The 27611-nt window shown below is 47.2% G+C and overlaps 1 protein-coding gene across 1 annotated transcript in view; it reads right to left on the bottom strand.

Moving 5' to 3' along the window:
* Positions 1–8061: 8061 nt before the first annotated feature.
* Positions 8062–27611, bottom strand: part of Polr3b (RNA polymerase III subunit B) — a 103956-nt gene continuing 84406 nt past the window's right edge. Inside the window, exons 24-28 of the mRNA XM_041674642.1 lie at positions 19804–19907; positions 19199–19365; positions 16965–17078; positions 13989–14162; positions 8062–9342 (exon numbers count right to left, since the gene is read on the bottom strand). Coding sequence (XP_041530576.1) covers positions 9213–9342; positions 13989–14162; positions 16965–17078; positions 19199–19365; positions 19804–19907 — 689 coding nt within the window. The 3' untranslated portion in view covers positions 8062–9212. The remainder of the gene's footprint in view (positions 9343–13988; positions 14163–16964; positions 17079–19198; positions 19366–19803; positions 19908–27611) is intronic.

Below are 27611 nucleotides of genomic sequence, written 5' to 3'. Positions count from 1 at the left end.
ATTCTGGCACATCGGTTAAGTGTTACACAAAACAGACGTGAGTCTTCAAAATCAAAGGCGTTTTTCATTCATGTGCAAAAGGAATCAGTAAGCTGCATGAAAATGGGGGTGTGTAAAAGTCCCTGGGGCCTCCGGTCCACAGCAGGAAAAGCTCAGAGCAGATTGGACACAGGGGGAGGCAAGCTCGGCCGCCCATAACTCAGAGATAGGAGGCGGCAATCTCCCCGCATCCTGTTTCATGTGCGGGCTCTTGCTTCTGATCTGCCAGCAGTTGCCTAATTGGCAGTGACTGTTTCTGTGGACACAAGGGCCTGCTAAATGTGTAAGGCCTGCATTTTTCCAGGGCAGACTTTTTCCTTTGCACGTAAGCCAAAGATTCCTTCATGCACAAATTCTTTCTCACGCAGGTCACCGGATTCTTGTACAAGGGACATGAATGCTGAGTCCTCCAGACAGAGCGGAGTATTTGCACACATATGCATTCTCTGCTCACACAGAGCAGCACGGATGCTGGGTGGGAAGCCACATGCACATTGTGAAATTCCCACACTCGTGCAAATACCCCGTAGGCCCAGTATCAGGGGAACATTTTGGTGGTTTGGCCAGTCAAGAGGACTGTCCTTTTGACTCTGTCTCCAGTGTGACCAAAGGCTACTGGGGAAAATGGTCTTTATTACGAGCGTGTTCATGTGTGTGCATGCAGAGGCAGAGGACAACCCCGAGTCATCCTCAGGCAGACACTCCCCCCTTTGGGTTTTAGAGCCCATCAATCAGGCCGGGCTGCTTAGTCAGTCTGCACCTCCACAGCAATGGAACTACAGGGACATGCTATCATGCCTGCTGGTTTGATATTGCTGTTTTTTCTTTCCCAGTTTGCATTTTGTGTGTGTGTGCATGAGCACTTACGTGAACATGCATGTGAAGATCTGAGGATGATGTCAGGATCATGAATCTCTCTTCTGCCTTACTCACTGACAGTCTCTCAATCAAATCTACAGATCACTGAGACAGGCTTGCTATCCAGCACTCTCTGGGGACCCCCTTCTGTGCCGTCCGAGGCTGGACGTATAGGAGAGCTGCCACAACCACCTAGCATTTATTTAACTCTGGGAATCTGAACCCAGGTCTTTTAAGCTTTCCCTGGCCTCCATGCCTGGATTTTTTTTTTTTTTCGAGACAGGGTTTCTCCATAGCTTTTTGGTTCCTGTCCTGGAACTAGCTCTTGTAGACCAGGCTGGCCTCGAACTCACAGAGATCTGCCTGCCTCTGCCTCCCGAGTGCTGGGATTAAAGGCGTGCGCCACCACCGCCTGGCTCATGCCTGGAATTTTTACATGGGTTCTGGGATCCAATTCAGGATCTCATATTTTCAAGGTAAGTCCTTTCCTGGCTGAGCCATGCCCTCAGTCCCACTTGGGAACTTCTGAATGAAATGTAAACTGACCACTCTGAAAGTAAAGCTCTGGTATTAGCACAACAGGTTGTCCACTGAGCTGAGAAACAATCGGTGAGTCCATCTGATGGCTGTCAATAGGGTCTATATGGACCGGTCCACTTCCCAGGAATCGTGCACAATAGCTGATATCATAGGATAGTTATTCTGTGGCTGGAGCAGATTAACTGGGTCGGCCCCAAGGAATTAACATCATCCTAATTTTATCTCACTTTTGCAGATGAGAGGCTGAGGCAAACTGATCTGCCCAAGAAGGTCGGCTGTGGTAGTCTGTTGGCTGAGTCCCTGCTGTGGCCACAGCTTGCTCTGGTCTCTCCGCTGGTTTAGTGCAGGATGGCTGTGAGTAACAGAGTGTGTTCAAGCGGGCCCAGACAGGGAACAGAAGCATGTGCGTATTTACTGCCCTTGATTTCATTTAGATCCTGTGGCATCTGCAGCCTCGTGATCTTTGTAACGTCTGCCGCTGCGTGAGTTAGTAAGAACCTGCAGACGGAGCAAGTGATGGAGAACGGGCTCCTGCTTCATTTCCTGTATGGACATTTCTGTCTCAGATACCGAGAGACTGGACACTTGCATGGACATGGGAGACCCACAGGGACTAGGAGGAGAAGCTTCCAGCAACTCACAGGAAGCTACTAATGCGTCTCTGCTCTGAGGACCCAGTCATGGTAGCGTCTTGAAGTGCAGGCCATCCTTCAGGTTGCTTAGGGGAGGGAGGGCTCTCCTGCCACCACACGATGGTTAATCCCGATTTTGACTTGGCTGGTTTGAGAGGTGACGAGGTTAGTAAAGCACACACCCAGAGGAGGACTCGGGGGTCAGGGAAGGGAGGACAGTCTTTGAATGGGAGCGGCAGCATGCTGTAGGCTGGGCTGCCAGATTGACCGAGCACAGCAGGAGCTCTCTCTTTCCTGTCTATTAGCCTTGGTCTTGTCTCTCCAGGTTCTTCCTTCTGTAATGTACTCAGGCTTCTGAAGCTGTGAGCCAAAGGAAATCCTCCTCCTTAGCCGTACTGTCACAGTGAGAGCCAACTGACACCCCATTCAGTCCTCCAGGGTCATTCAGGGGGAAGACAGAACCACTGTCTTTAGGTAGACCAGAGGCTGAACAATTCCTGTTACACAGCAGCCAGAGAAATGCAAAGCTGAGGGCTGCCTATGTCTCTGGGGGTAAAACAAGACAAGACAGGAAATTGGAAAGATCCAGCACAAAACCAAGTCACTGCAAACGTGAATAACAATGGAGATGGTGACTAGTCCTTTTATGTCTGTGATGTTTATAAAAGTCCGTGGTATTATTCACGTAACAAGCAGCTGATGACCAACATGGTTTAGCTGATGCCATCCTAACTGTGGTCTCACCCCGGAAAACCTGGCTCTGAGTTCATTTCACACTTCCTGGTGGAGTTGCTCTACCCAGACATAGGCCAGCTGTCAGTTTCTTGAGGACAGATTTGTACAGCTATAACTTTACGTGTATGAGTGTTTGGCCTGAGCGTATGGTTATGCACAACATGGATGCCTGGTGCCCACAGAGCCCAGAAGAGGTCACTGCGTCCATTGGAACTGGTGTTGCAGATAGCTGTGAGCTGTCATGTGGGTTGTGGGAACAGAACAAAGGTCCTCTAGAAACATAGCCAGTGCCCCTAATCTCTGCACCATCACGACCCACAACAATTTCACTATTGCTTCAAAATATAAACAACTTTTACAAGATTGCCTAAGTCAGTGGTTTTGCTCTGGATGTAATTTTGTCCTTCAGGGGATACTCAGCAATGTCTGAGGACATTTCTGATTGTCATATTGAAGGCATCCTGCGAAAGAGGCACGGAGTGTGGCTGAACATCCTACAGTGACAGAGGGCAACTCCCCCACTCCCAAATATCATTTATACCTACCTCGACAGATGCACTTGTCTATCTGGACATCCCCATGTACAAAGACCAGGATGCTGGTCTCACAGTCTGGCACAGAGCGGGTGCCGTTCTGCATTGTACCTCATCAGCTGCTCCACATCCAGAAAGGCTGCCATGTGGCAGGATGGATTTCTGGAAGGGCCGGCAGCACAGGTGAGCCATGGAAGGGAAACTAGGGGCTGCAGTCTGGAAACAGCAGGCACTGGGGGGAGCCATGCGGCGGGTACTGGAGGACAGCCACCTGCTCCTATCTGCTGCTACTCTCCACGCGATGACTGCTACAGTGGAGCAGGCTGGGCAAGTATCACGTGGGATCAGGACATGTGGAAGGGCAAGGCAGGGCAGGCCAAGAGAACAAGCTTTCTTGAGTCAGTGTCCTTGATGCCCCACACATCCCCAGGCGAGCTGTACAGGAGGGTGGCATGTACGGCTTTGCTTTTAGCAGGTCCTGACATTCCGGCTATCACCACGGACACCCACAGGGTCTTTACGTCTGAGTAGCTGGTTGGAAGACTTGGGAGAATCCCTGGCCTACAGCATCTCCACTGTGCCAGGCTGCCCCATCCTCCAGGGCTGTCACCAGTATTTATCCATGGAGGGTGGTGTTCCAGCATCTCCTGATGCAGTGTGAAGCCATCACTATCAACTTAGCAAAGGCACACTAATGGACGCAGAGGATTCTGGGCCCACTGCTTGCCTTAAGTTTCACATTCCCTCACTGCCTCCATCGATGTGGATGGCTGGAAGGAATCCCGACTTAGATTTATTGGGCGTGGAATGGCGGCTATTATGTAGACTCCAAGTGTACTTCTACTCCACAACCTAGATCCGGGAGTGAGAAGTTTTGCATTGTTTAGGAACTTTCTACCATGATATCCCAAGTTACAAACTTGATTTCCTGAAGCCGATCTGCTAAGTGCTTCTGGAGTCTCAAATCAAACTGGTAGCTTGCTTTTGGCAACAAACAATATACTGGGCCGCCACTTCTCACCCGTTTAAAACTTCCTCTTCAAAGGAGTGTGACTTTGATTTTAACCCATCTTGGCCCCGTGGTCTGGAGTAGTAAAAGTCTGACTTGCAGCCAACAAATGAAATACACATTTTTCTAAGACACACATGGAGTCAATCCAGAGGGGAGAGGTGTGATTTTTACAGTTGTTTTTCTGACCATCCATTTCACAGCGGAACGGGCCGAGGCCACGCGGAGAGGCCCAGCCACATGCCCCTTAAGTGCTCAGTCTTGTGTGACTCATTACTGCAAATAAAGGTGTTGGCCAAACGGCACCCATTACGCAGCACCCAATCAGGACCTTGTTAGAAGCGGCCCTGACTCCCCACATGGAAGCGTTCTGTGAGCTCCAGCGCTGACAGCTCGCCCTGACTTTGATGTCAGAGGGAAACGGTGATTCCAAGCAAGCATGTTCTCTGACTCTGTCGCTGTCATTCCTCATCACGGCTGTGAGGCGGGGCGACTTGTCCAGATACAGTTCTGGAAACCCCACAGCTCCTGCATTTGGTCCCCCTTCCAAAGAGCCTGGGCTTGCCTGAGTTGTCCTGCTACTGCTGCCTGAACTGAGGAGCCCGTGAGCTCCATTCTTTGTGGGATCTGTTTTGGTCTGACGAAGCTCCCTGGGACAGAATGTCCTGCTCTGGATGTGATAGAAAGCTTGCTGTTCCCATGGAAACAAGAGCAGACCTGTGTCAGCCTGTTTTGGGCCAGGCACACTGTCATACATAATCTTAAAAAAAGCCCCAGGGAGGTACTATTATCCCTGCATTCTGAAGATGGGAAAACTCACGGAGCAAAGACAATTTGAGATCATCTAGCCATGAGGCTGAGCCTGTATCCTTAACTGCTTAGATACTTGGCAGCTTTTAAAAAAGTATTAAAGAATAACATAAACCCAATGCAAAAATTATACATCTTCAAAAAACCTTATGTGTTTGTTATGTACACATCAGTGCAGTGCTCACAGAGGTCAAGAGGGCTGGATCATTTGGAGCTGGAGTTACAGGTGGTTGTGAGTCTCCCAATGTGGGTGTTGAGAATCTTAACTGCTGAGCCATTTCTCCAGCCCCTGAACACATATCTCTCTCTCTCTCTCTCTCTCTCTCTCTCTCTCTCTCTCTCTCTCACACACACACACACACACACACACACTCACACACTCACTCTCTCTCACACTCACACACACACCTCCCTATGTCAACAAGACCTTAGAAGTGCTCTCCGTTCCGCCATCAATGCACAGGGAACTCTACAATGGCAGATTTCATTTCACAGATCACTTCTACCTAATTTTAAACTTAAGAAGACCCTAAAGAGCCTGGGGATGTGGCTCAGTTGGCAGTCTGCTTGCCTGGCTTGCATGGAGCCCTGGCTGGCTCCTCAGCGCCACATAAACCAGGCATTGTAGTGTACCACAAGCCTGGCACTGGGAGGGTGAGGGCAGGACGAGCAGAAGTCAGGATGACTTGAGGTCTGACTGAGCTACATGAGAACTCTCTCCCTGTGCTACCAAAGGCCATAAAGAACCAATGAGATACAAAATCTTTCGGGACTTTTCCAGGGATTAGTCTTTGAGATGACTGATAATATTAATGCAGTAGCAATACATTTTCATCATAATATGGTGTTCTACCATTTTAAGTACATCTGTACTACATAGTGCTGTTAGTAGGTAACCAGGGGCTAAGGCAATGCTGCTGGGATCACTGACCACACACTCATAACCACATACATGCATGCACATACACATTACCCCCCACACTCAGCCACACATCCACACACATATTTTCTTACCCGTACACTCACATACACATCCCCCCCCATGCACGCATGCGCACATCTAGGAGTGAATTGCTGTTTTGCTGACTGGGTTTGAACAGGTATTTCCCACATTTCCATCTGTGTCTTGAGAAGTACAAAGCAAGGCCTGAGCAGTTTCCTCAGGATCCCTATGTTGAAGCTGTCAGTGCTGGGCATCCAGAGAACAGTCCCTTTAAAGAACCACAGTGACCCTGGACGAGAGCTACACTAACCCAGAGGGACTCATGTCCCGACAAGCAGTGCCCAAGTGGTGCTTTGAGAGTGCACCAAGGAAAAGCCACCTGAGGGCTCACCAAGGGGTTTGCAGGCAGAAGCCTGTGGACTGGGGTGGACTCAGAGCCTTTGTAACTAAGACAATAATCCGTCATCTCGCCTACCTGTGATATTCTGCCGCAGCAGCCTGAGCTGACGGACCCAGGGGACGGTCAAGACCCCGAGTCACTCAGTAAGCTTTCTCCCTGCTGGGATGCCAGCCTGTCCACACCCGAGATTTTGTCTGTACAGCTCTTTCACTCTGCTGAAGCAGCTGTCAGGGTCAGGGTCTTGGTGAGACTTCAACCTCATCCCGTGCCACTCCAAACCTATTAAAAGCCTTGCTTCATGGGTGGCCTGGAAGAAATTAGCCATCCTTACTAAAAATAGGATTTAATTGGTAGCTTTTAAAGAAAGGGGCTTGGAGTAACCTTAAAAAAAATACACCTGCATTAAGAGTAATGAACTGTGGCCTTTTGATATAAGTGCCGGGGAACAGAACCCGGGTGCTAGGCAAGTGATTCACCCGAGTCACGCCCCAGCTCTCGCCGTCTTCGCAGTTATTCAGGTGTGCTCTTGGCTAGTTTTGGAACGAGCCAACTGCTCTTCTTTTCCTGACATCTTTACTGGGATCCAGTATCTTCTAAGTGGTGCAAACCTGGAGAACTGTAATTTCCTCCACCAAACAAGCAACGGCATTCCAAATGATCGCAACTGCTGGCCTGCAGGAAACAGACGTACCCAGTGGCATCTGAATTTCTTTTAAAAAAGACCACTATAGGTGAATATTGGATAAAGCCAAACAGACCAGAGGCTTTGGAATTCTTGCCACACCCTTGTGGTGGTATGGTCTGGGGAGCCCCTTGGCTACTCTGCCTCAGTTTCTTTAGCTGTAATAGGGAGCTAGTGAATCACCCCGAAAAGCTTCAAGCTTCTAAGGGTGGGTCAGTGTGCATGGGTGTTCTCGCAGCACCGCTGAGTTAACTGCTCTGTTCGCAGACTGGGGACCCCTTTCCATTAAGAAGCATATCCTGCTCCTCCTACCCCCAATACAGTGTCCATCCATTGTACAAACTGCTGAGCGACATGTCCTGGTGCCGGTACCCAGAACACTGTCTATTCCTTCTGAAGGACCCGAGTGTTCAGTAACAAGATGGTCTGGCATGCAGGGTTCTCAACCTTGACGGAGCTGGCAGAACCAAGGTCACCATGGAAAAAGTCCCTGTGATGTCCCAAGGAAGTACACAACACAAGGGAACACAGCTCAGTACAGGAAGATAGAGGGGCCATCAGTGAGGAGAAGGTGTGCTGGAGAAGGAAAGACGCGGTGCCTCCTCTGACCTCACGAGGCTCACGCGTCTCTGAAGACGCACTGAAGGAAGGCTGCCCCTTACACAGCCTCCTCTGCTCGGACAGAGCAGCTGTCCTGACTTCCACACCTTCCACACTGTGAGGAAAACAAAATGGGCCAGTCTTCAAGTCAGCGACCAGTATGGTCCCTTGGGCCAACTGCCTGGGGTGAGCAGTGCTCTGAAAAGCCCCGGGGCTCCTCAGCTCTTTCACGCTGGAGTTGACCCTATCAGTATGTTCTACCTGTGGGTATTCTGAAGAGCATTTCCAGTGTAGCATGCTGAGGACACAGCCCAGACCACTCACTACTCAATGCTTCTTAAGACTTTTTTTTTTCTTAAAAAAATATAAATAATACTTAGTACAAATATTTATCGGGCTTCAGGGCACAAGAGTTGAGAGAATGGACAGTTAACATCCTGGTAGGAACGGGAGGGACAGAGATGGCCAGGTGTCCACGCATTGTACCCAGGTGTTTGGGAGGTTCAAAATAACCTCCATGTGATTATTTAAGAAGGGACATTCTTACAAGGCAGGCAGCCCTGATCACATTCCACCAAGATTAAAGTCTCAGTGCGTGGGAGCAGGATGTAACCGCTGGCCCTTCCGTGCTGCAGAGAGCCCACGTGTCACTTGCCGACCTCCGGGTCAGTTTACTTCTTCCAACAAATCTAACCACCTGTGCGTGTGTATGGAGGACCAGAGGTGGACACTGGGGTCTTCCTCAGTCACTCTCCATCAGTTCTTGAGACAGAGTCCCACTGAACCTGCAGTGCACTGATTGGCTGCGCTGGCTGGTCAGTGAGCTCAGGATCTGCCTGTCTGCTCCTTACCCCCACCTCCACAGTATCAGGTTTCTACATGGGTGGTAGGTGCATGTCCAGCTCTTATGTGGGTGGCTGGGGATGAACTTGGGTCTTTTGTGTTTTTGCAACGATACTTCCCCGATGGAGCTAGTCCCAAGTCAATGGTCCTTGACCTCCTCCACATCTGATGAGAAACCAGAAGATGCTGTGGGGATTTTAAGGAGGAAGATTTTCTATTCAGTGCATTTAAAAACATAATAACATAAATAAGCTCAGACCCATAAGTCCAGCACTTGTGAGAAATGGAGGCAGGAGGACTGAGGTGAATCCAAACCCAGCTTGGGCTACAGAGCAAGAGTCTAACTCAAATCAAAATAAAATTAACAGTAGTTCAAGTTCACAGTCTCTCTAGCTTGTGCCCCTGTGACTCAGCACAATGCTGTGGGGCCGGCATCTCCCGTGACTGGAAGCTCTTGGTCAAGGTTGTCCAGCCAGGCTTCTGGAACTCAGAAGGCTGCTCCTTCTCCTCTCAGTTTGTCCTGAGGCAGAATGATCACACACAGAAGTCATTCGGAATCCTCTGCTTCACGCGGTCACCCCATCATCCTTACTCGTTGTACTTGGCCAGTTTCAACCTGGGGATGATGTTCATGGACTGCAACTCCTGGAAGAGCAGCTTGCAGGCATACGGGATGCGGAGGGAGGACACGTGGCACGAAGACTTGCAGAAGTGGCACCTGAAACCCAAGTCAGCATGTGTCAGAGGGGGCAACACAGGCCTGCACACGTTACTGCTACACCTCTCTCCTGAGCAGCCCATCACCGTCAAGACATGTTCTGGTGGCTCAGAAAGTTAAAGGGACATCTGTGGGCGCAAAACCCAGAATGATACAAATCATCCCCTACAATTTAAAATTATGTGACTTAAGTCCCCTAACTACACTTCTAGAACTTTCTCTTCAAGAGGGAAAACATTTGCTTAAAACTGTTTTTGAAAGAATCCCAGAATCCGGAATCATCAAGAACTGAGTCAGGTGTCTCAAGGAGGTCAGACATTTCCAGATGACTGCACCAATATGCCATGTGTTTGGGGGCTTCTCTGCCATATCGTTCTCCGAAACACACTTGCCAAAACAATTTAGTTCCTACCACCAAGGCACATCGTCTGATGGAAAAGAAGCCTTTAAAACAGGAGAACATCAGTGGCCTCAGGACTGGGATATCAGTATTTACAGTACGCTGTCCACTGCAAAAACACAGGAAGGTGTGTGCAAGCACGCGAGCATCCCACCTGGCCCCAACCAGCACGCCAGCCACGCCATGTCTTTGTCTCTGTCTTCTCCTGGCCTTGTCTTAATCAATGACTACAGAAGGTCCCTTGGGGAGAACATGAACTGTCCTTCCAGGTTTCACAGTTGAAGAAGACTCAGAAGAGCATCCACAGTGAGGCTCCCCAGGAACTGCTCACTGGGCAGTGGTTCTCTTTCTGAGACGTCTACAGAAGAGCATTACAGTCGCTCAACACAACAGCACAGACTCAGTTGCTGAAATGGGAGATGCTCGGGACATAGCCCAGTGAAAAACTGTGTATTTGGTTGGATGTGGTGGTACATTCCAACACTCCTGTAAGTTCAGTACCTGGGAGGCAGAGGATCGTTAAGCGCAAGGCCAGCCTAGGCTACATGAGGTCTTGTCTTTTTTTGAAAGGTTCATAGTTGGATCTTCCTCTATTATCATAATCTTCAGAGTTTGTGATTTAAAAAATAAGTAAAAAAATCAAAGAGTAAGGGCAATCAGCATGTTCCAAGGCCACAGTCACTCAAGTATGACCAGCAGTCACCTCTGGGAGGTGGGAACACCTGTGTCCCTGACTTGTAACTTTGGGCAAGGGCTATTTCTACAGCCAGAAAAATGTAGCTGCTTGTTTTCTGTGTGTGCGAGGTGTGTGTGCGAGGTGTGTGTGTGTGTGTGTGTGTGTGCTGTATTTAATTCTAAGTTTATCTGACAGGGGTTTGCTACAGAACCTTGGCGTGTCATTGAAGTTGCTACAGAGAGCAGCCTGGCTTCAAACTAGCAGCGATCCCCTTGCCATCTAGTGGGTGCTGGGGTGTGTGATATCACACTCTTTCCTGTTTTAAACCTAGAAAAGCAGAGCGAGTCCCGAGGATGAGCATTTCCACGGTGACAGCGACCTGAGGGACAGAACTCCGGGGGGTCGGGTGGGAGAAGGCTGCACCACCCCTGATGCTGACAGCAGAGAAACAGTGGTGACATAACCTTCAGCAACACAGAATCTTAAAAGACAGCCCAAAGACTTCCTCAAAGCATTAGGATCAAGGTATGTTTTAATGTGTCTGGGTGGGTCCAAATTATTCAGGAATCATACTCACATGCTACTTTAATTAAATTAGAGAAACAGACTAAACTGGAGTAACTTCTTCCTGGTTTTCCTATCCTGTATACTATATGGTGGCTCCAATTTCAGTTAATCTAGTTAAAATTTCCATATGTACTGGTTCATAGCCTAGATAACCACAATTAATATTCTGAATATATTCATTCAAAACATTCCAATGTTTTGTGTACATGTGTATGTGTGTGTGTACACATATATACATATATGCACATACATATGTAAGCTAATTTACTCTATGGCTGAACTACTTGCACAGGTAGAAACGTGACCAAGAGGAATAAGGTGAACTGATTTTAGGAGGAAGACAGCAAGAGGAAGCTGTGGGGGCACACGAGGTGCACGCCCAGTGCTGCATCTTACATGGGTTAATCACCTTAACAGGGCTCTCTGGGGTCCTCTGAGAAACAACAGTCTTCTTGTAAACCTCCCCACAGCAATGCCTTACTAATGTGCAAGTCACCCATGGGGTCCTGCCCCAAGACACTGAACCTCTCTAATTACCCAGCTGGACACAAGGCCAGGCAATGACAGGAAAGACGACAGCGTCATTATGCTCTCAGCCGGAGAGCAGCACCTGAAGAGGCCGCCAGACTACAGAACGGGTTAAGATTCCTTCCTGTTGGCAACAGAGTCTAAGTAGGGCACGCAGATCAGACACAGGGTGTCTGCAGATAAAGACGACCAGAAGACATAACCTGATCACTCCTTTCAAAGGACAGCACATGGAACCTGTCATCAGGGCTGCAATCAGATGAGCTAGACACTAGACAAAAGCCAGGCAGCAAAGGAAGCAGAGGTTTAACTGAGATAGAGCAATCTGTCCAGTCTTATGTCAGGATCCCAAGTACCGAGCATGAAGACAAAGGCTTGGGCCCTGGGAATCTGCTTTCCTTTTTCCCTTTTCTTTTAGAGGAGGAAAGAAATACAAGGAAGAGGAAATGAGAACTCTTGTGCCAGACTGGGAGATCTGAACATGGGGAACCAGGCGCGAGGCCCCATTCTATTATGCTATTGCTCTCTGTCTCTCTGTCTGTCTGTCCTTTCGTTATATAGCCCACAGTATGCTCTACATCATCTCAGAAGACAAACGGACATCCCAGGACAGAACAAACCCCATCTCACTGACAGAAGAGAGGACTGGACTTATTCTCATAAGAACATCAGCATCTCTGTGACCTTAGGGAGACGATGAACTGAGAAGTGGACACTTTTCCATCAGTGTCCAGATTAACCATTTCTTCATAAACAGATTCATCAATTCATCTATGCTGCAAACATAAAATAATCTGCTAAAAGGTGTGTCACCAAGCTAGCAAGGATATACTCTGCTCTAAGAAGCTCCCCTGCTCTTCAGAAAGCAAAAACAACCCCCCCCCAAAAAACACCATTTGTTCTATTTACCTACTGTTTGTTTGTTCATCCATCCATCCATCCATTCATTCATTCACTCACGTGTGTGACTGTGTGTGCCTATGTGTGTCTGCAGGCATGTACACGCCACAGTGCACGCCTAGAGGTCAGAGGACAACTAGTGAGGTTCTGTTCTTTCCTTTCCCATGTTGTCCTGGGGATGGAACTCAGGTCATCAGGTTTCATGCACCTTTACTTTTCTTTCTTTTTGTTTTTTTGAGACAGGGTTTCTCTGTGTAGTCCCAACTATCCTGGAACTCACTCTGTAGACCAGACTGGCCTTGAACTCACAGAGATCCGCCTGCCTCTGCCTCCCGAGAATTAAAGGTGTGCGCCACCACCACCTGGCTGCACCTTTACTTTCTAAGTAACTTGCAGGCCCAGCGCTCTGATGATTCCTGACCTGCTTGATCTAACCAAGAGAGGCAGCTTATAAAGGTGGCAGGTTGAGACCGTCTGGAAAGAGGCTTTGGGGAAAGTCTACAAGGAAAAGGTGGCCATGTGTTCCTCAAAGCCCAGCAGTGGCGGCTCACCTAATTTTACACTGTTCTCTCAGGGGGGTTCCCACCTGAGAAAGAGGAGCTCTGAACAGGGCTGATGAGGGGGGCTATTTTCCAACAATGAAATGTCTATCTTATACACTGTGAGACCTCGCTTCTGATAGACCAGAGAGACAAAAGGCTCTGTCAGCGATGTAGAGAAGCAGATCCTGATACCCCTAAGCAGATCGTTTTGTTCTCTGGTGGCAGGAGAGTGATCACAAACAAGGAAGGTCCTATAGTACACAACATAGACATTCCAGGGAGCATCACCCATGAAGATGGCTGCGAGACACCAGTACATGGAAGTAAAAACTAGAAATTGTGTAGTGAACTTATTGACAACCCCACAAGGCATCACTTAGCACTTACATGCTTCATTAGGCACTGACCAGCTGCAACCTAGAGAGTGCGGCCGTGAGACGGACTGCAGGGAACTGCGTCTGATACAGCGGACACCCAATGCATGCTGGGAGAGTGACCAGGACAGACACTGTCTGTGCATCATGGAGCATACAGTCCAAGTGGACTTACCATGAGTCAGGGGCACAGGACGTAGGCAGGTCTTTGTCCTAGCTTTCTCACTGATTCTAAGTAAGATGTGGTAATTTGGCTTTTGGGGTCTGAGGTTACCAACAATGGATCTTGATACAACTTCTCCAGAGTAGTTTTGGTTTTATTTTTTTTAATTCTTGTTATGGACGATTGCAAGCTACCACATGGATGCTGGGAACTGAACCCAGGTCCTGGAGCAGCAAGTGCCGAGCCATCTCTCCAGCCCATCATAATACTAAAATTAGGATAAAGTCTGTTCTACTTAGGAGCTTAAACTACAGCAGTATAAATACAGCATTAAAGACACCACATACAAACACACTCAGGTATGTATGGAACAGTGGGGGCACAAAGGTGGTCACAGACAAAGGCTGCGGAGTATTGGGTCTGGTGGAGGACAGTTCTTGGGCCATTATCGAGGCCACGGGATGTGGTCTAGGAGATGCGGTCACTACCCACTTACCAGCCGGAGTATCCCAGGAGCCCACACTGCCCACAGACATCAACCTCAAAGGCATCACTTGAGATCATCAGTCTCTCCAGCAAAAGCATACTCGCTCCATAGCCGATTAAACAGTCGCGTTCCATTTCTCCAAGACGCAAGCCGCCATCGCGGGATCGCCCTTCAGTGGGCTGCCTTTGTAGTAAATGAGCAGACATGCATTAGACATGGAAAATAGGGGCAGGATCACAGGCCTAACAAAGCAAGGCTTTGGTGCAGGCTCTCCCACAGCCGAACCACATCAGACAGTGACCTGAAACTGCTCAGTCTCCCGAGAGCCTCAAAAGATCAGGGCTACCACTGGGAGAAAAAAAAAAAAAACATAATTTAGTCCTTATCATACAATGTGCCATAATATAACAATTGTTTATACAGTCCCCTATCATACGATACACCATACTATAGCCATATATTGTTTATATAGTCCCCGCAATACTGGCGTTAGCGCTCATCACTCTTACAATCACTGTTACTAGGATGGTAAGTCTTTAAATTAGAGAGCAACGTCTGAGTATTTCCAGAGAGACCTCAGTTCTCTGTTACTTAGAAAAAGGAACCTGGGTCTCTTGTAGCTCTTGCAGGGCTCGGAGCTGCTTCGTTTTCGTGAACTTGCTGAGAACCTAGACCCACCTGGGGAATGGGAATGAAGAACTGCTTCCCCCAGACTGGCCTGTGGAATTTTTTAATTGTTATTGCTGTGGGAGCACCAGCCTGCCATGAACAGTGCCATCCCTGGGCAGGTGGGAAGCACCCAGAAAGCAGCGCTGCTCTCTGCAGTTCCTGCTTTGGCTCCCCTGGGGACGACTGTAACCTGTACACCAAACAAACCTTTCCACCCCAGCTTGGTTCTAGTTAGCGTTTTATCCCAACAGCAGAATGCAAACTAGAACAGCCGCACAGCCTGTCACTCCTCATGACACCGTGAACACAGGGCCTCCCAACGTAGGCCGAAATGTTCGTCTTGCTGCTTGTTCTAGCTGGATGCTACCGTGAGAATCAAGTGCAGAGTAGAGTGTTTGGAAGAAAAAGCTGCAAATGGAAAGATAATTAGAAGGCCTGAAGGAGCACTCTGCAGGGGAAACGTCACCATGAACACAGCCTTGCCCATTTTTATCGTGGGCAGACAGCATGGACAGGCACTCCCTCTGCCTGAGTCAGTGGACAAGGTGAAGGTGGTTATCCACGTGGGCAGACTCCAGGCTTGCATTTTGTTTTTTGTTTTATTTTTTTGGTTTTTTTTTTGGTTTTTCGAGACAGGGTTTCTCTGTGGTTTTGGAGCCTGTCCTGGAACTAGCTCTTGTAGACCAGGCTGGTCTCGAACTCACAGAGATCTGCCTGCCTCTGCCTCCCGAGTGCTGGGATTAAAGGGGTGCGCCACCACTGCCCGGCCAGGCTTGCATTCCATCCACCTGAGATAACTGCTCCCAGACAAGCTCTGTGCTGTGAAGGGACATTACAGCTGACTCAGAGGGAACAACACAAGACCCACAGGGGTCTTGCTGCTTAGGCAATAACTACCTTGAGAATCTTGGCCCTTCTTCTCATTTCGTCTTGAAAAACATTTTTAAAAGATTACTCTCTTTTATGTATGAATGTTTTGCCTGCATGTATGTGCACCACGTGTGCCTGGTGCCTTCAGAGATCAAAAGGGGCATGGGATCCCCTGCAACTGGAGTTATGGATGATTGTTAACTACCATGTGAGAGCTGGGAATTGAACCCAGATCTTCTGCAAGAGTAACAAGTGCTCTTACACACTGAGCCACCTCTCCAGACCCTTTCCAGCACTCTGAAGCACACACACAGCTATGTTTTTAATAGTCATTGCATCTGCTCAAGTTACGGTCAAGACTGAGTTTGGCTTTAAAAGAGCAAAGCCAAATGGTAGCTGCCCCATTTCTCTCCCGTCTAGCTAGCATGATCGGTGAAGATGAGGGTACTGGGTATTCACCAACATCTGTCACATGCTGTATCTGGTCCTCATTCACTATCACTCTGTGAAGTAGGTACTATCATTTGACAAGGATGTAGGCTGGAGGCCCCATTTCCCAAGGAGCCATCGCTGGCTTGGGACACACTTTTTCCCCCATACCTTTTTCTGCATGTTGAACCTATGAAAACAGATCCACAGCTACTGGAGGCCGTTCACCACCACACCGACAACATGCTCTGAGCTGATTTAACTGTGGCTATGCTGATCCTTCTGTCTTAGAGTAAGAAAGCATTTACCTTGTTTTTAGGTTTTACAGGAGCTTACAGCTGGGAGACTTCAGAATTTTAGAGAAACTGAATTTTTAAAGACCATGGAGCTTCTAAAACTTGGGATTTTTATATTGTGGTGTAAATATTAGTATGACATCCTGGGAAGAAATGAGAAGAGGAGAGCTGTAGCTGGATAGGACCACGCTGAGCTCAGAAGGGACCGGCTGTGCTGGCTAGCAATTTTTGTCTGTTTGTTTCTTGTTTCTTGTTTTTTTTTTTTTGCCAACACAATGTATGCTAGTCTTCTGGGAGCAAAGACTCAATTGAGAAACTGCCTCCTTGAGACTGACCTGTAGGCTTGGTGGACACTGTCTTGATTAATGAGCTGCGTGGGAGGGCAGCGCTCTCTGTGGGAGGTGGTGTGGGAGGCGCCATTTCTAGGCAGGTGGTCCTGAATGGTATAGGAAACCAGGCTGTGCAGGTCATGAGGAGCGGAGCAGAAGAGCCAGCAGCTCTAGGGTCTCTGCTCCAGCTGCTGGCTTCTGCAGTGATGAAGTGTTACCTGAGAGGCATAAGAACTCTTTCCTCCCCAAGTTACTTTTGGTCATGGTGTTTTTAATCACTAAACAATGCATCTAACACCCCAATATCTTAAGGGAAACAGAAGTTTCGCTGTTATTCTCCACAGACAGTGTTTAAGTTCTGACTGCTTCTGCCACCCAAGTGCTGCTCTTACCTGGTAAGAACAGCTCGTGGTCCTCGGGCCCGGGCATGCATTTTATCCAGCACCATGTGTTTCAGTTTCTGATAGTACACAGGTCCAAAGTAGATGTAGGCTTCTAAGGGCTCCCTGAAAGGAAAGTCAACATTGGGTTTACGGAGCATGGTTTGGAAAACTCGAGATAGCCTTCTCAGGCCTCGGCAGCTGCAGGTCCTTACTGTGTTCTCAGAGACTCACAACAACTGTGTGAGGACAACCTTTAGTCTACAGCCAATTAAAAGGCTGAACCAAAAACCACAGATGCATACTACTATATAAGCAGATGATGCTCTCACAAGAGATAAGCTACCAACAAGATGGCCTTCTTCATCGCCACCCATTTCATCAGGACAACATCTTTTCTTGGTGTGTTATTTTCTGCTGACCTTGTTTCTCTTCTCATCTCTAGACTAGTGGTCTACCCTAACAATCCAGGGAAGATTCCTCCTAAAGGAAACCACAACAGGTCATTCATTCTGCTCTAAAATCCCCAATGATTTTTTCCCCTGATATTCCACGTTGCCAAAATTGTACATGGCTGTTGTGCCAAACATACCAGAACTTCTGCCTCAGAATCATTGACCTCAGGCGTGTGCCAACAGTAATCTTTTGCCAGGTATATGCATGTGCCTGTCAACAGTATATTCCTTAGATGAATTTTATTGAACAACTTTTTCTTTTTTGTTTTGAGACTAGGTCTCACCATATTGCTTAACCTGGCCCGGAACTTGCCATATTGCCTAGGTTGGTGTCAAACTTGCAATCTTTGGACGTCACCCCCCATGATGACAGGTGAGAACCTTCCTAATGGAGGTCTCCTCCCTTACTCTCCACAACCGCAACCTCACTTGACCCGAGCGCACTCAGCCCTCTGTGCAACCATCACTACTGTCTCTGTTTATCGTCTTCCCATAAGAAGTCTGTCACCTAGCGCCCAATAAATGCTGTGACACACTCATCCCACTAGTGAATAACTACAGGAAGAGTCTCCAAAGAAGTGGCGTGAAAGACAAAGAAGTGACAGAAAAACAAGTAGTGTCTGGAGCAAACAGCCAGGGAATGGAAGCCTTAAATCTCCTAACTTCCTCAAAGAGAAGGAAGTACTCTCCAGGGCTGTCTGACCCAGCAGCATGCAGGCGAGGAGGACTGTGTCTCCACCAGTGAGCCTGAGGAGGTTAGGTAAGAGCTGGAGAGCGGTGTGAGTAGGACTCAATCCCAGTGCTCTCTCTGCCTGTCACACTGGCCTGTCTGATAAAACAAGTTCCCTTTGAGCAAAGCATGTTGTCATGTGGGAAGAGCAAAGGAGCCACACACTACAGAAAAGCAGCTGCAAACTTTGGCCCGGACGGCCTGGTCCAATTCCAGCGTGCCGGTGCATGAGCAAAGGCTACTGCGGTTATGAGTCATGGGTTTCAGCACAATGGGCACCCCAGGAAGTCACAGTGGAGAGGAAGGCATGGTTGCAAGGGCCCTCAGAGAGCCTGCTTTTGTTCCAGACACTGGAACAAAACTCAAGTTTTCTTGTACCAAGGTGGTCAGCCAAGGGTCTTTCTAGTTCTAATAACTGACTGCGGCTCTCAGGGATGATAACTTATGGCAGAATTTATGGACCTCTGGCACCCAACACTACTCCGCCATCCAGAGAGTGAAGTCACATGCAATTCCTACTTCTAGCTAAGATCAGGAACTTGGGCGAGAGCAGGTCCTGGGGGAACTCTGAGCAGGCGCAGCAGGGCTTCTCAAGCTTTGGCACGAGGTACTCCATGCAGGTGCCCAGGGAAGCAGTGTAGACCACAGCTGTGCACAGCACTCAGGATGCAGCTCACACTCATCTTTTCATGTACTTCTATTCAGGAAGCTGCACTCCCTCTTTTTCTCTCTCCCTCCTTCCCTCCCTTCCTTTCGATCTTTTTTTTTTTTTTTTTCTTTGAGAAAGGGTTTCTCTGTGTAGCCCTGGCTGTCCTGGAACTTTCTCTGTAGACCAGGCTGACCTCAAACTTAGAGATCTGCCTGCCTCTGCCTTCAGAGTACTGGGGTTAAAGGCGTGCACCACCATGCCCAGTGCAATGTCCCATTTCTTAAACGTGGCTTTTCTTGCATCAGGTTTCTGAAAACGTGAGGACTAAGGAAGCTCTGGACTTTCACACCTTAAGGTACGACATTTTCAGGGCTCTTACCTCTTTCCTTCTAGTGCTCAACAGCACACTCACCCTGTGATGCCTGAGGTGACGTAGTCCTTCCCCAGGTAGTTATAGCCATGGCGCACGAGGTCTTCACACACATCCTTGACTTTACTCCCTCCGAAGGCCGTGCCGTAGTGGAACCTGCCGTCTAACACACCTGCCTTGCCAGCCAGCAGTTCGATTAACTTTCCCACCTGCGGGGTGAGATGGGGACAAACTGTGAAGTGTCTCCCTGTGGTGCGGGGTTCTCCTGACCTAATTATTGCAATCCCCACAGTGACCAAGAGTGACAGACTAACACTGGCACTGACTGGTACGGCGTTGGGGAACCCTGGCCTAGGTGACTAACCTCCCCTACTGTTTTCCTAGTTCTCAGATATGGAAACTCAGGTATAGAGCTAAGCACTGAGGCCAAGGGCACGTGACCTGTGAGACAATTACAGGCTACAGGAAGCGACTGCTCAAAGAGGCATCCAGCTGCTTCACACACAGGGTTCTGTGGGGCCACAGAGGAGAGAGGAGGAGGGACTAGGAGTCTGTTGATCCGTTGGTGGATGGCTCACTGTAACCTAACTGCCTGCCTGCCTCCTTCCCTCAGAGCGGCACCCCTGAAGAGCCCACAGGTAACTGACCGTCATTCTCGATGGGAAGCCGTGCGGGTTCATTATGATGTCGGGACAGATACCAGAATCACAGAAAGGCATGTCTTCCTGGGGGACGATCAGGCCACAAACACCTGAGGGACAGGGGTTTACAGCACATCAGGCAGATGGGCAGGAGGGAAGAACACAGTACTTAATGGGATCTTCCTTGCTGTCTCTGTTCTCACTGCTCCAAAGCCCTCCCCACTGTCTCCATCAAGAGCAACAAAAGCAATTTCCCTGGTAGCCAAGCAGTTCAAAGACGACTTGCCTTGCAGAGAAGCACCGCAGCCGTGGACTGGCCTGTTGGCCAGACACACAATGGTGCTGTCCGGCTGCTCGCCCACCTTCCCTGAGTGCCACGAAGACCCAAGCACAGAGCCAGGCTGCTTGTACCCCAGAAGTGTCGCTACCAGCACTCTCTGCTCCCTGACAGCGAGGCTGTGGTCTGCTGGGCTCTGCACCCAAGCCACAGGAATCCAAATTCTCTGAGCACCAAACAAAGAATGATTAAATAAGACTGAATATGTAAAATGTGGTTTTACAAACCCATAACAAGAAATCCTTGTGCTGGAGCTGGAGAGAAGGCTCAGCGGTTAAGAGCACTAGCTGCTCCTCCAGACCTGACACCCGTACATGCAGGCAAAACATCAAATGCACATAAAATAGAAATGCATCATCAAAAAGGAAAGAAATCCTTGTGCACGGCTGAAATGCTAACAGGTGCGCCCGCTGGCTGCAGAGCTGGCTGGCTGGTCCACCTTGCCAGGACTTCCCTGGCTGAGCTTAACCTGCCTTAAGGAATTTTAATTCCTATAGCTTACAGCACATTAGAAAAGTGGTCTTTGATTGAACTTGTAAAGACCAACAAGAAAAGTAAGAGCCAAATCATTCTTAGGGCAAAAGGCTAGAATTAGACGTGGAATTCTAGGAATGAGAGCAGAGCGTGGCAGCCCCTTCCTCCCCCGGCTCTGCACTCCTCTGCCGTTCTCTAAGGCAGCAGCCCTGAGTATCCATCCCTTAGCAGGTTCTCAGAGATTTGCTGCTAAACAGATTTTTAATCCTTCTGATTTGTTTTTCCTGGGATGATGAGTAGGGATAGAACTTAGGTGCTCAATCTCCTTTATACAAGAACTAGAAGATTTGGGGGCTGGAGGGATGGCTCAGCAGTTAAGAGCTCTGGCTGCTTTTCCAGAGGACCTGGGTTCAATTCCCAGCACCCACATGGCAGCTCACACCTGTCTGTACACAGACATATATGGAGGCAGAATACCAGTGAACATAAAGTTAAAAAAAAAATTCAAGAAGAAAAAAAGGACTGGACGACTGTACACAGCAGCGCAGAATAAGGAGACAATGTTCTTAGATGGTGGTAAGACACAGACCTCCTTCCTCCGAGGGAAAAACCTGTTCCATTCCTGTTTCTACTCTACATGTAAGACGCAGACCTCCTTCCTCCGAGGGAAAAAACCTTTTCCATTCCTGTTTCTACTCTACATGTAAGACGCAGACCTCCTTCCTCCGAGGGAAAAACCTTTTCCATTCCTGTTTGTACTCCACATATTTTTTTAAAAAAATATCATCACACTGTTGGAGCTAAAACCTAAGCCATGATAAACACCGAGCTGCAGCCCCAGAACTGCAAACTTTAAAATAAAACCTTTATGGTCTGTGTATTGTGAAGAGCTGAAGAACAGAGGAAAGGAATCCACCGCATCTCTAGAATTAGTCTGGACTCTGCTTTCTAGTGGTTTCCAGCAAGACTGCGCTTGGGCTTCCGGAGTCGGATTCTAGAGCAGACAACTCTTTTGATAGTGATTTGATTGAGAAGGTCTTATTGTATCATGAATGCTTTTCTGTGCAACAGGAACAGCTACTTGTTTTGCTCAAATCCAGCCATGTGCTAAAATTTATGTCAAGTAGAGTATGTGGCTTTTATCTTCCTTCCAAAAGCACATCTTATCCATACTGGAATTATCTGACCAAATCCTAGAGCTGCTGGAAAATCTACTTTGAAAGACATCATTTGTAGATTCGCAAAGCAATGCACTAAGTACTGAACATGGCCATTCCTACAAGGGCTGGGGAGAGTCGGGGAGTCCAGGGACACCCCTAAACACAAATCCAAAGGAAAATGCAGTACCCTGTCGACCAGAACTCACAGGGATGCTGGGGTCGGCTTGGGAGAAGCTGCCATTCATCTCCCAAAGCTCCGAGGAAAGGTGGGAGGGAGGGTCAGGTGGCCCAGAGCAGACTGAGGCAGCATGACAGGCAGGTGAGAAGACTTGTCCTGTATCTTTGGTTGGGATTTGGGAGGGTAGGAAGGGAAGACTTGTCCTGTATCTTTGGTTGGGACTTGGGAGGGTAGGAAGGGAAGACTTGTCCTGTATCTTTGGTTGGGACTTGGGAGGGTAGAAAGGGAAGACTTGTCCTGTATCTTTGGTTGGGACTTGGGAGGGTAGAAAGGGAAGACTTGTCCTGTATCTTTGGTTGGGACTTGGGAGGGTAGGAAGGGAAGACTTGTCCTGTATCTTTGGTTGGGACTTGGGAGGGTAGGAAGGAGAAGACTTGTCCTGTATCTTTGGTTGGGACTTGGGAGGGTAGGAAGGAGAAGACTTGTCCTGTATCTTTGGTTTAGTTGCCGTGTTTAACTGAGCCAATTCAACCTCATTATGCTGTGAGATGAAATACTCATTCCTAAAACCAGAATCTAATAATTTCCTCCAAGTCTGATTAGTCTTCACTGCAGAGCTTCCTTATCTGCCTTTTCCTGACACTTGTGGAAGAAAGCACACACGCACAGCTTTTTTTCCATCCTGAAGCAGGACTGCTCTGACTGTCTCTGAACCAAGGGCACCTGTAAGCCAAAAATTAAATCTTCGCTAACTTAAAATTACTTGAGTCCTGAAACCCTTTTATATGCCAAGACGGTTCCCATAGCAGACAGCCTGTGTTGTTTGTTTTGTGTGAAAGTGAATGATAAAAGACCCATGAAATCGACACAGAAAGCCAGAACAGCAGCGAGAGGCGAGGGCTCTCCATCACTGCGGCTTCTACCCTCTGCTGACTCGCAGAACAATGGGGGCTACACATCCCACCGCAGATCCAACACAGCTGTGCATTTCATTAGCGAAGAGCACTAGCGACACAGTAAATAATTAACTTACTCTGCTCCGCTGCCTGTGCTATGAGACCAGTCATAGCTGACAGATTTTAATACATGTTAACACAAAGGGGCCGTAATGAGCTTAGAAGTTAAAACAAAATATTTAGACAGAATTTGACGATCTTGAATCTCAAATTAGACAGATGATTTTTAAAGTTCGCATTTTACTGAATCCATCAGGGGCAGAGAACATTTTCCTTCGAAGAAACACACTTCCTTCCTTTCTCTTCCCTTCCGGATTTCTCTGGTTCAGAAGTATTCGGGTCCTCACCACACTGGGAAGGTAGTTTTTCTTTCCTTCCAATGAAAAATTAAAACCGTACACCAAGGAACACAGGCAAAAAGTCCAGGCCAGTACTAAGAACTTTTCAAAGTTGTGGCCACTTCCCCTGAATACTGGCTTAAAATGCAAATGAAGTGCAGTGCGCTTCAGCGTGCTAACACCCCCTGGGTCCCTGGAAAGAGGGTGGACTAAGCCATGGCTAATGGGAGCTGTTGGGAAACCATTACTGATTCATACCTTAAAAGCTTACACAGCATTTCAGATTTTAAAATAAAATTCCAACCCCGGCTCATGCTGCTGTCTCAACTCCATTGTTTACAGCACAGCCTCCTGGTAGCAAAATGCAAATACATTTTGCTCAGGAACTTTGATGCACTCACAGGGGCAACTGGGAATTAGGCCACAGACTGTATCACAGGATTCTTAGCAAACACAAGTCAATAAAAACAGGAGCTGGGAAAGTTAGGAGCAGATGCCCTGCCAAGAGAATATTACTCCATCAGCACCCACACTAATTCCAAGCATAAAGAACTCACAGAGCCCAGGGAAGCTACAACTGAGGACTCACACCCTGTCTGGCTCCTATACTGAGTTGCTATCTTTATTGCAATGGCTTTAGAGAGAACCCAGAAATCATGTAAGAATGGGTTTGTTCAGCAAAGTCCAGTTGACATTATGAATCATTTGGTTTTCTTAAAATGTGTTTTTAATGGCTAATATTAATAGCAACTGACACATTAGATTTAGTGGATTGGATCTGTGTGATGAAATACTTTAAATTAAATAGGTAAAAGTTAATAGATCAGAAAAAAAATCGGTGTGGTAGCTCATGTCAGTAATGTAGGTGTTAGGACAACAGGGAGATTCTGAATTCAAGACCAGTCTGGCTACTCAGCAAGACCCAATCTCAAAAACAATCAAACCGACAAAAAATAAAATTAAATTTAAAAAAAAGAGAGAGAGAGAGAGAGAGAAGAAAAATTCTAGAGCCATATCAAGACAAGAGAGCAGATGCTAACTGCAGAAGATAACTCCAACGATCTATTTAATTCAAGAGCTATTTCCAAGGTGATGTCACTTTTTTTAATTGGTTTTAATGAGCCATATATTTTTCTCCATTCCCCTCCCCTTCTACTGCCCTCTCCCATGGTCCCCATGCTCCCAATTTACTCAGGAGATCTTGTCTTTTTCTACATCCCATGTACATTAGATCCAGGTATGTCTCTCTTAGGGTCCTCTTTGTTATCTAAGTTCTCTGGGATTGTGATTTGTAGGCTGGTTTTTCTTTGCTTTATGTCTAAAAGCCACTTATGAGTGAATACATGTGATAATTGTCTTTCTGGGTCTGGGTGACTCACTCAAAATAATGTTTTCTAGTTCCATCAATTTTCCTGAAAAATTCAAGATGATATTATTATTATTATTATTATTATTTTGCTGTGTAGTACTCCATTGTGTAAATGTACCATATTTTCCTTATCCATTCTTCGGTTGAGGGGCATTTAGGTTGTTTCCAGGTTCTGGCTATGACAAACAAAGCTGCTATGAACACAGTTGAGCACATGTCCTTGTGGCATGATTGAGCATCCTTTGGATATATACCCAAAAGTGGTATTGCTGGGTCTTGAGGAAAGTTGTTTCCTAATTTTCTGAGAAATCACCACACTGACATCCAAAGGGACTGTACCAGCTTGCACTCCCACCAGCAATGCAGGAGTGTTCCCTTTACCCCACATCCTCTCCAGCATAAGTTGTCATCAGTGTTTTTGATCTTGGCCATTCTTACATGTGTAAGGTGGAATCTCAGAGTTATTTTGATTTGCATTTCTCTGATGACTAAGGATGTTGAACATTACCTTAAGTGGGTGACAAGCAAATGGTTTCCTACTATTGTCAACTTAGCATTCCTAATTACACGTTGTGTGACAAACACTATCAGGAGGTAAGGATACAACTCCGGACAGGCAGAGGTAGCTGACCTAGATTAATCCAAGTGAACACTGGAAGCTAACAGCCTTCTACAACCGCATTTGCAACGTCTGAATGTTCTCCATGATGCAGAATACATCCGGATGCAGCCCCGCCCCCCTCTGGCCGCAGCGACCCAGGGCCAGGGCAGTGTCCACTGTTACACTGCTCATTGCTGATGAGTGCGGTCCTGAATAAGGCCAAAGCACAGCTACAAGCTCTCGAGTTTGCTCCCAATTAAGTAAGAAATGTTTGTAATAAACTCATGTCTCTGGGCCTTAATACTTTCAGAAATGTGAATTTCTAAATCAGAATGTGAAGGCTAGCCCAGGTGGTTGCTCCTGTCTCCCCTTCTCCAGCTATCCAATTATCCTTTTCTTTTTCCCTCCACCACCTTAAATCACGCCAAGGGGGGAGACAGGGAGGACAAAAACCGAGGTATCACCGCAGATCTATCTCATCACTTGCCATATCCTGGCTGATGTAACTTCAATTCGGCTCTTCCTTACATGCTAACAGATAAATAATGCATAAGAAAACTTGATTAGCTTTCTTATTAAAACATCACTCTAAATGAGAGGAGGCGCTAGAAGACAATGGTGTTTTTACACGGCTTTCCCATGAGCAGTTGAATGGTTTGATGTGATAAATTTGCATAGTCGGAGGCACACAAAGGGCTGATTAATTGAAACCCTTACATTGCTCCTGGAAGCAGCTACTGTAAAACAATAACCATAGGAACTTTACAAAACACACACAGCTAAACGTGTCAAGAACTTAATGAAATGTGTTGAGCCTACACTATTTGGAAACAGAATTGGAGATTTTTATTCGGGCCATAAAACACTAAACACCTTAATTTCAAAGCTTTAGTTGGATATTTACTGAAAGGGCAGAGGGCCACAGTGGGCCACAGAAAACAGGTTGAGCAAAGGCTTCTTACAATGAGGCGTCTATGTGAATTAGACATCCGGAGATGCTGGGGGAAATGCACCTTATCCTTAGGCTCTCACCATTACTTTCCCTCCCACTTAGATCAGACAGCCAAAGACAGCCAGTGTAGTGTGTCTGAAGGTGGCCAGGCAGGGGATTTTAAGATCCATAAGAGCTGTGTGAGGATAAGGTGCCAGCCATGTCGCTATTACTCTGGGCCAATCTTCTCACTCACCCAGTTCTACAGAAAACACATAATGAATGAAGATCTGGCAAAACTGGCTTTCAACTTGTGTGACAGACAAATTTCGCTCTCTAAACATTTTCTTACTCCTCATAAACCCTGCACAGCGCCACAGAAGGGCTTGAAATGTCTGGACAGGAAGGGCAGACCTTTCTTTTAAGATACACTCCATCAAAACATCAGCAAATTAACAGCAGATTACTGGATAATTTTTGAGGCAAGCAATCTTTTATAATGGGACTTATTTTGAGCAACAGTCAAAGATAACTATTCTAGAAAATTTTCCACACAAATACAAAGATAAACCAGTATAATGAAACCACTAAGTGAAAAGCTGTATTTTGATGAGACCAGGTTCTTCTACTTCAAAAACAACAGATGACGTTAGAGCATTTTCACTGGCTATCTGGTCCCAGAGGACGGAGTAAGGCACTAAGGAATGGACGTCATTATCTCAGATTTGCAGTTATTAAAAAGCTCCTATTTGCCAGGACAAACACTCTTGCTCAAATACAGTTTTTCCTTAGAAACACTGCTTGGCATTGCTGCGGTTCTGTGATCTGCGGGACCTTTGTTGGAGGTGCTAATCCTTTTTCACATGAGAGACTAAGAAATGTCCTTTCAGGAGAGTGATATATTGCTTTTCTCCTCTCCACATCAAAGGAGTCCACTCTTTCCTTGCTCGTAGTGAATGGCAGCAACAGAAAGGATATCCAGAAATATAATAATTCGCTTTGCCTGGACACTGAGATGAAACTTAACTCCTTAGGCTAATGTAATCTTTTGCTTTAGAATTAAAAAAGGCCAAGAATGAACTCTAACAAAGGCATTATCAGAGAAAACGTCTTAATATGAAAATATTTGGCCCTAATTAAAAATTGAGTTCCCTCTGTGTAGATTTTATAAAAAAGTCAAAGAGCCTAATACATGTGCTTCTATTTCGAAATGGATGTCTAGCTCCAGAGGAGCCAGTCAAGCATCCTGTGAATCTCTCTGTATCTTTATCCACAAAGCTGATGATGCATTTCATAAAAGCGTACAACACTGCAGACCTACGCCTCGGCTCTGCTGGCCTCTTTGGAAGGTCATTACATATGAACCATGGGAGTCACAGCTTCACTCCCAACTGAAGAAAGCGAGACATGGAAAAGATCAAAGCTCCTCTACAGAACTCAAATCCAAAGCAGATTTTGCTTCCTTTGTAA

This window comes from Microtus oregoni, unplaced genomic scaffold (assembly GCF_018167655.1).
Source record: "Microtus oregoni isolate MIOR12 unplaced genomic scaffold, Mior012 000001F_ref0000356, whole genome shotgun sequence".
NCBI classification, from domain to species: Eukaryota; Metazoa; Chordata; class Mammalia; order Rodentia; family Cricetidae; genus Microtus; species Microtus oregoni.
Note: the sequence above shows the minus strand (reverse complement) of the source record. Positions and strands in the feature narration are given on the sequence as shown.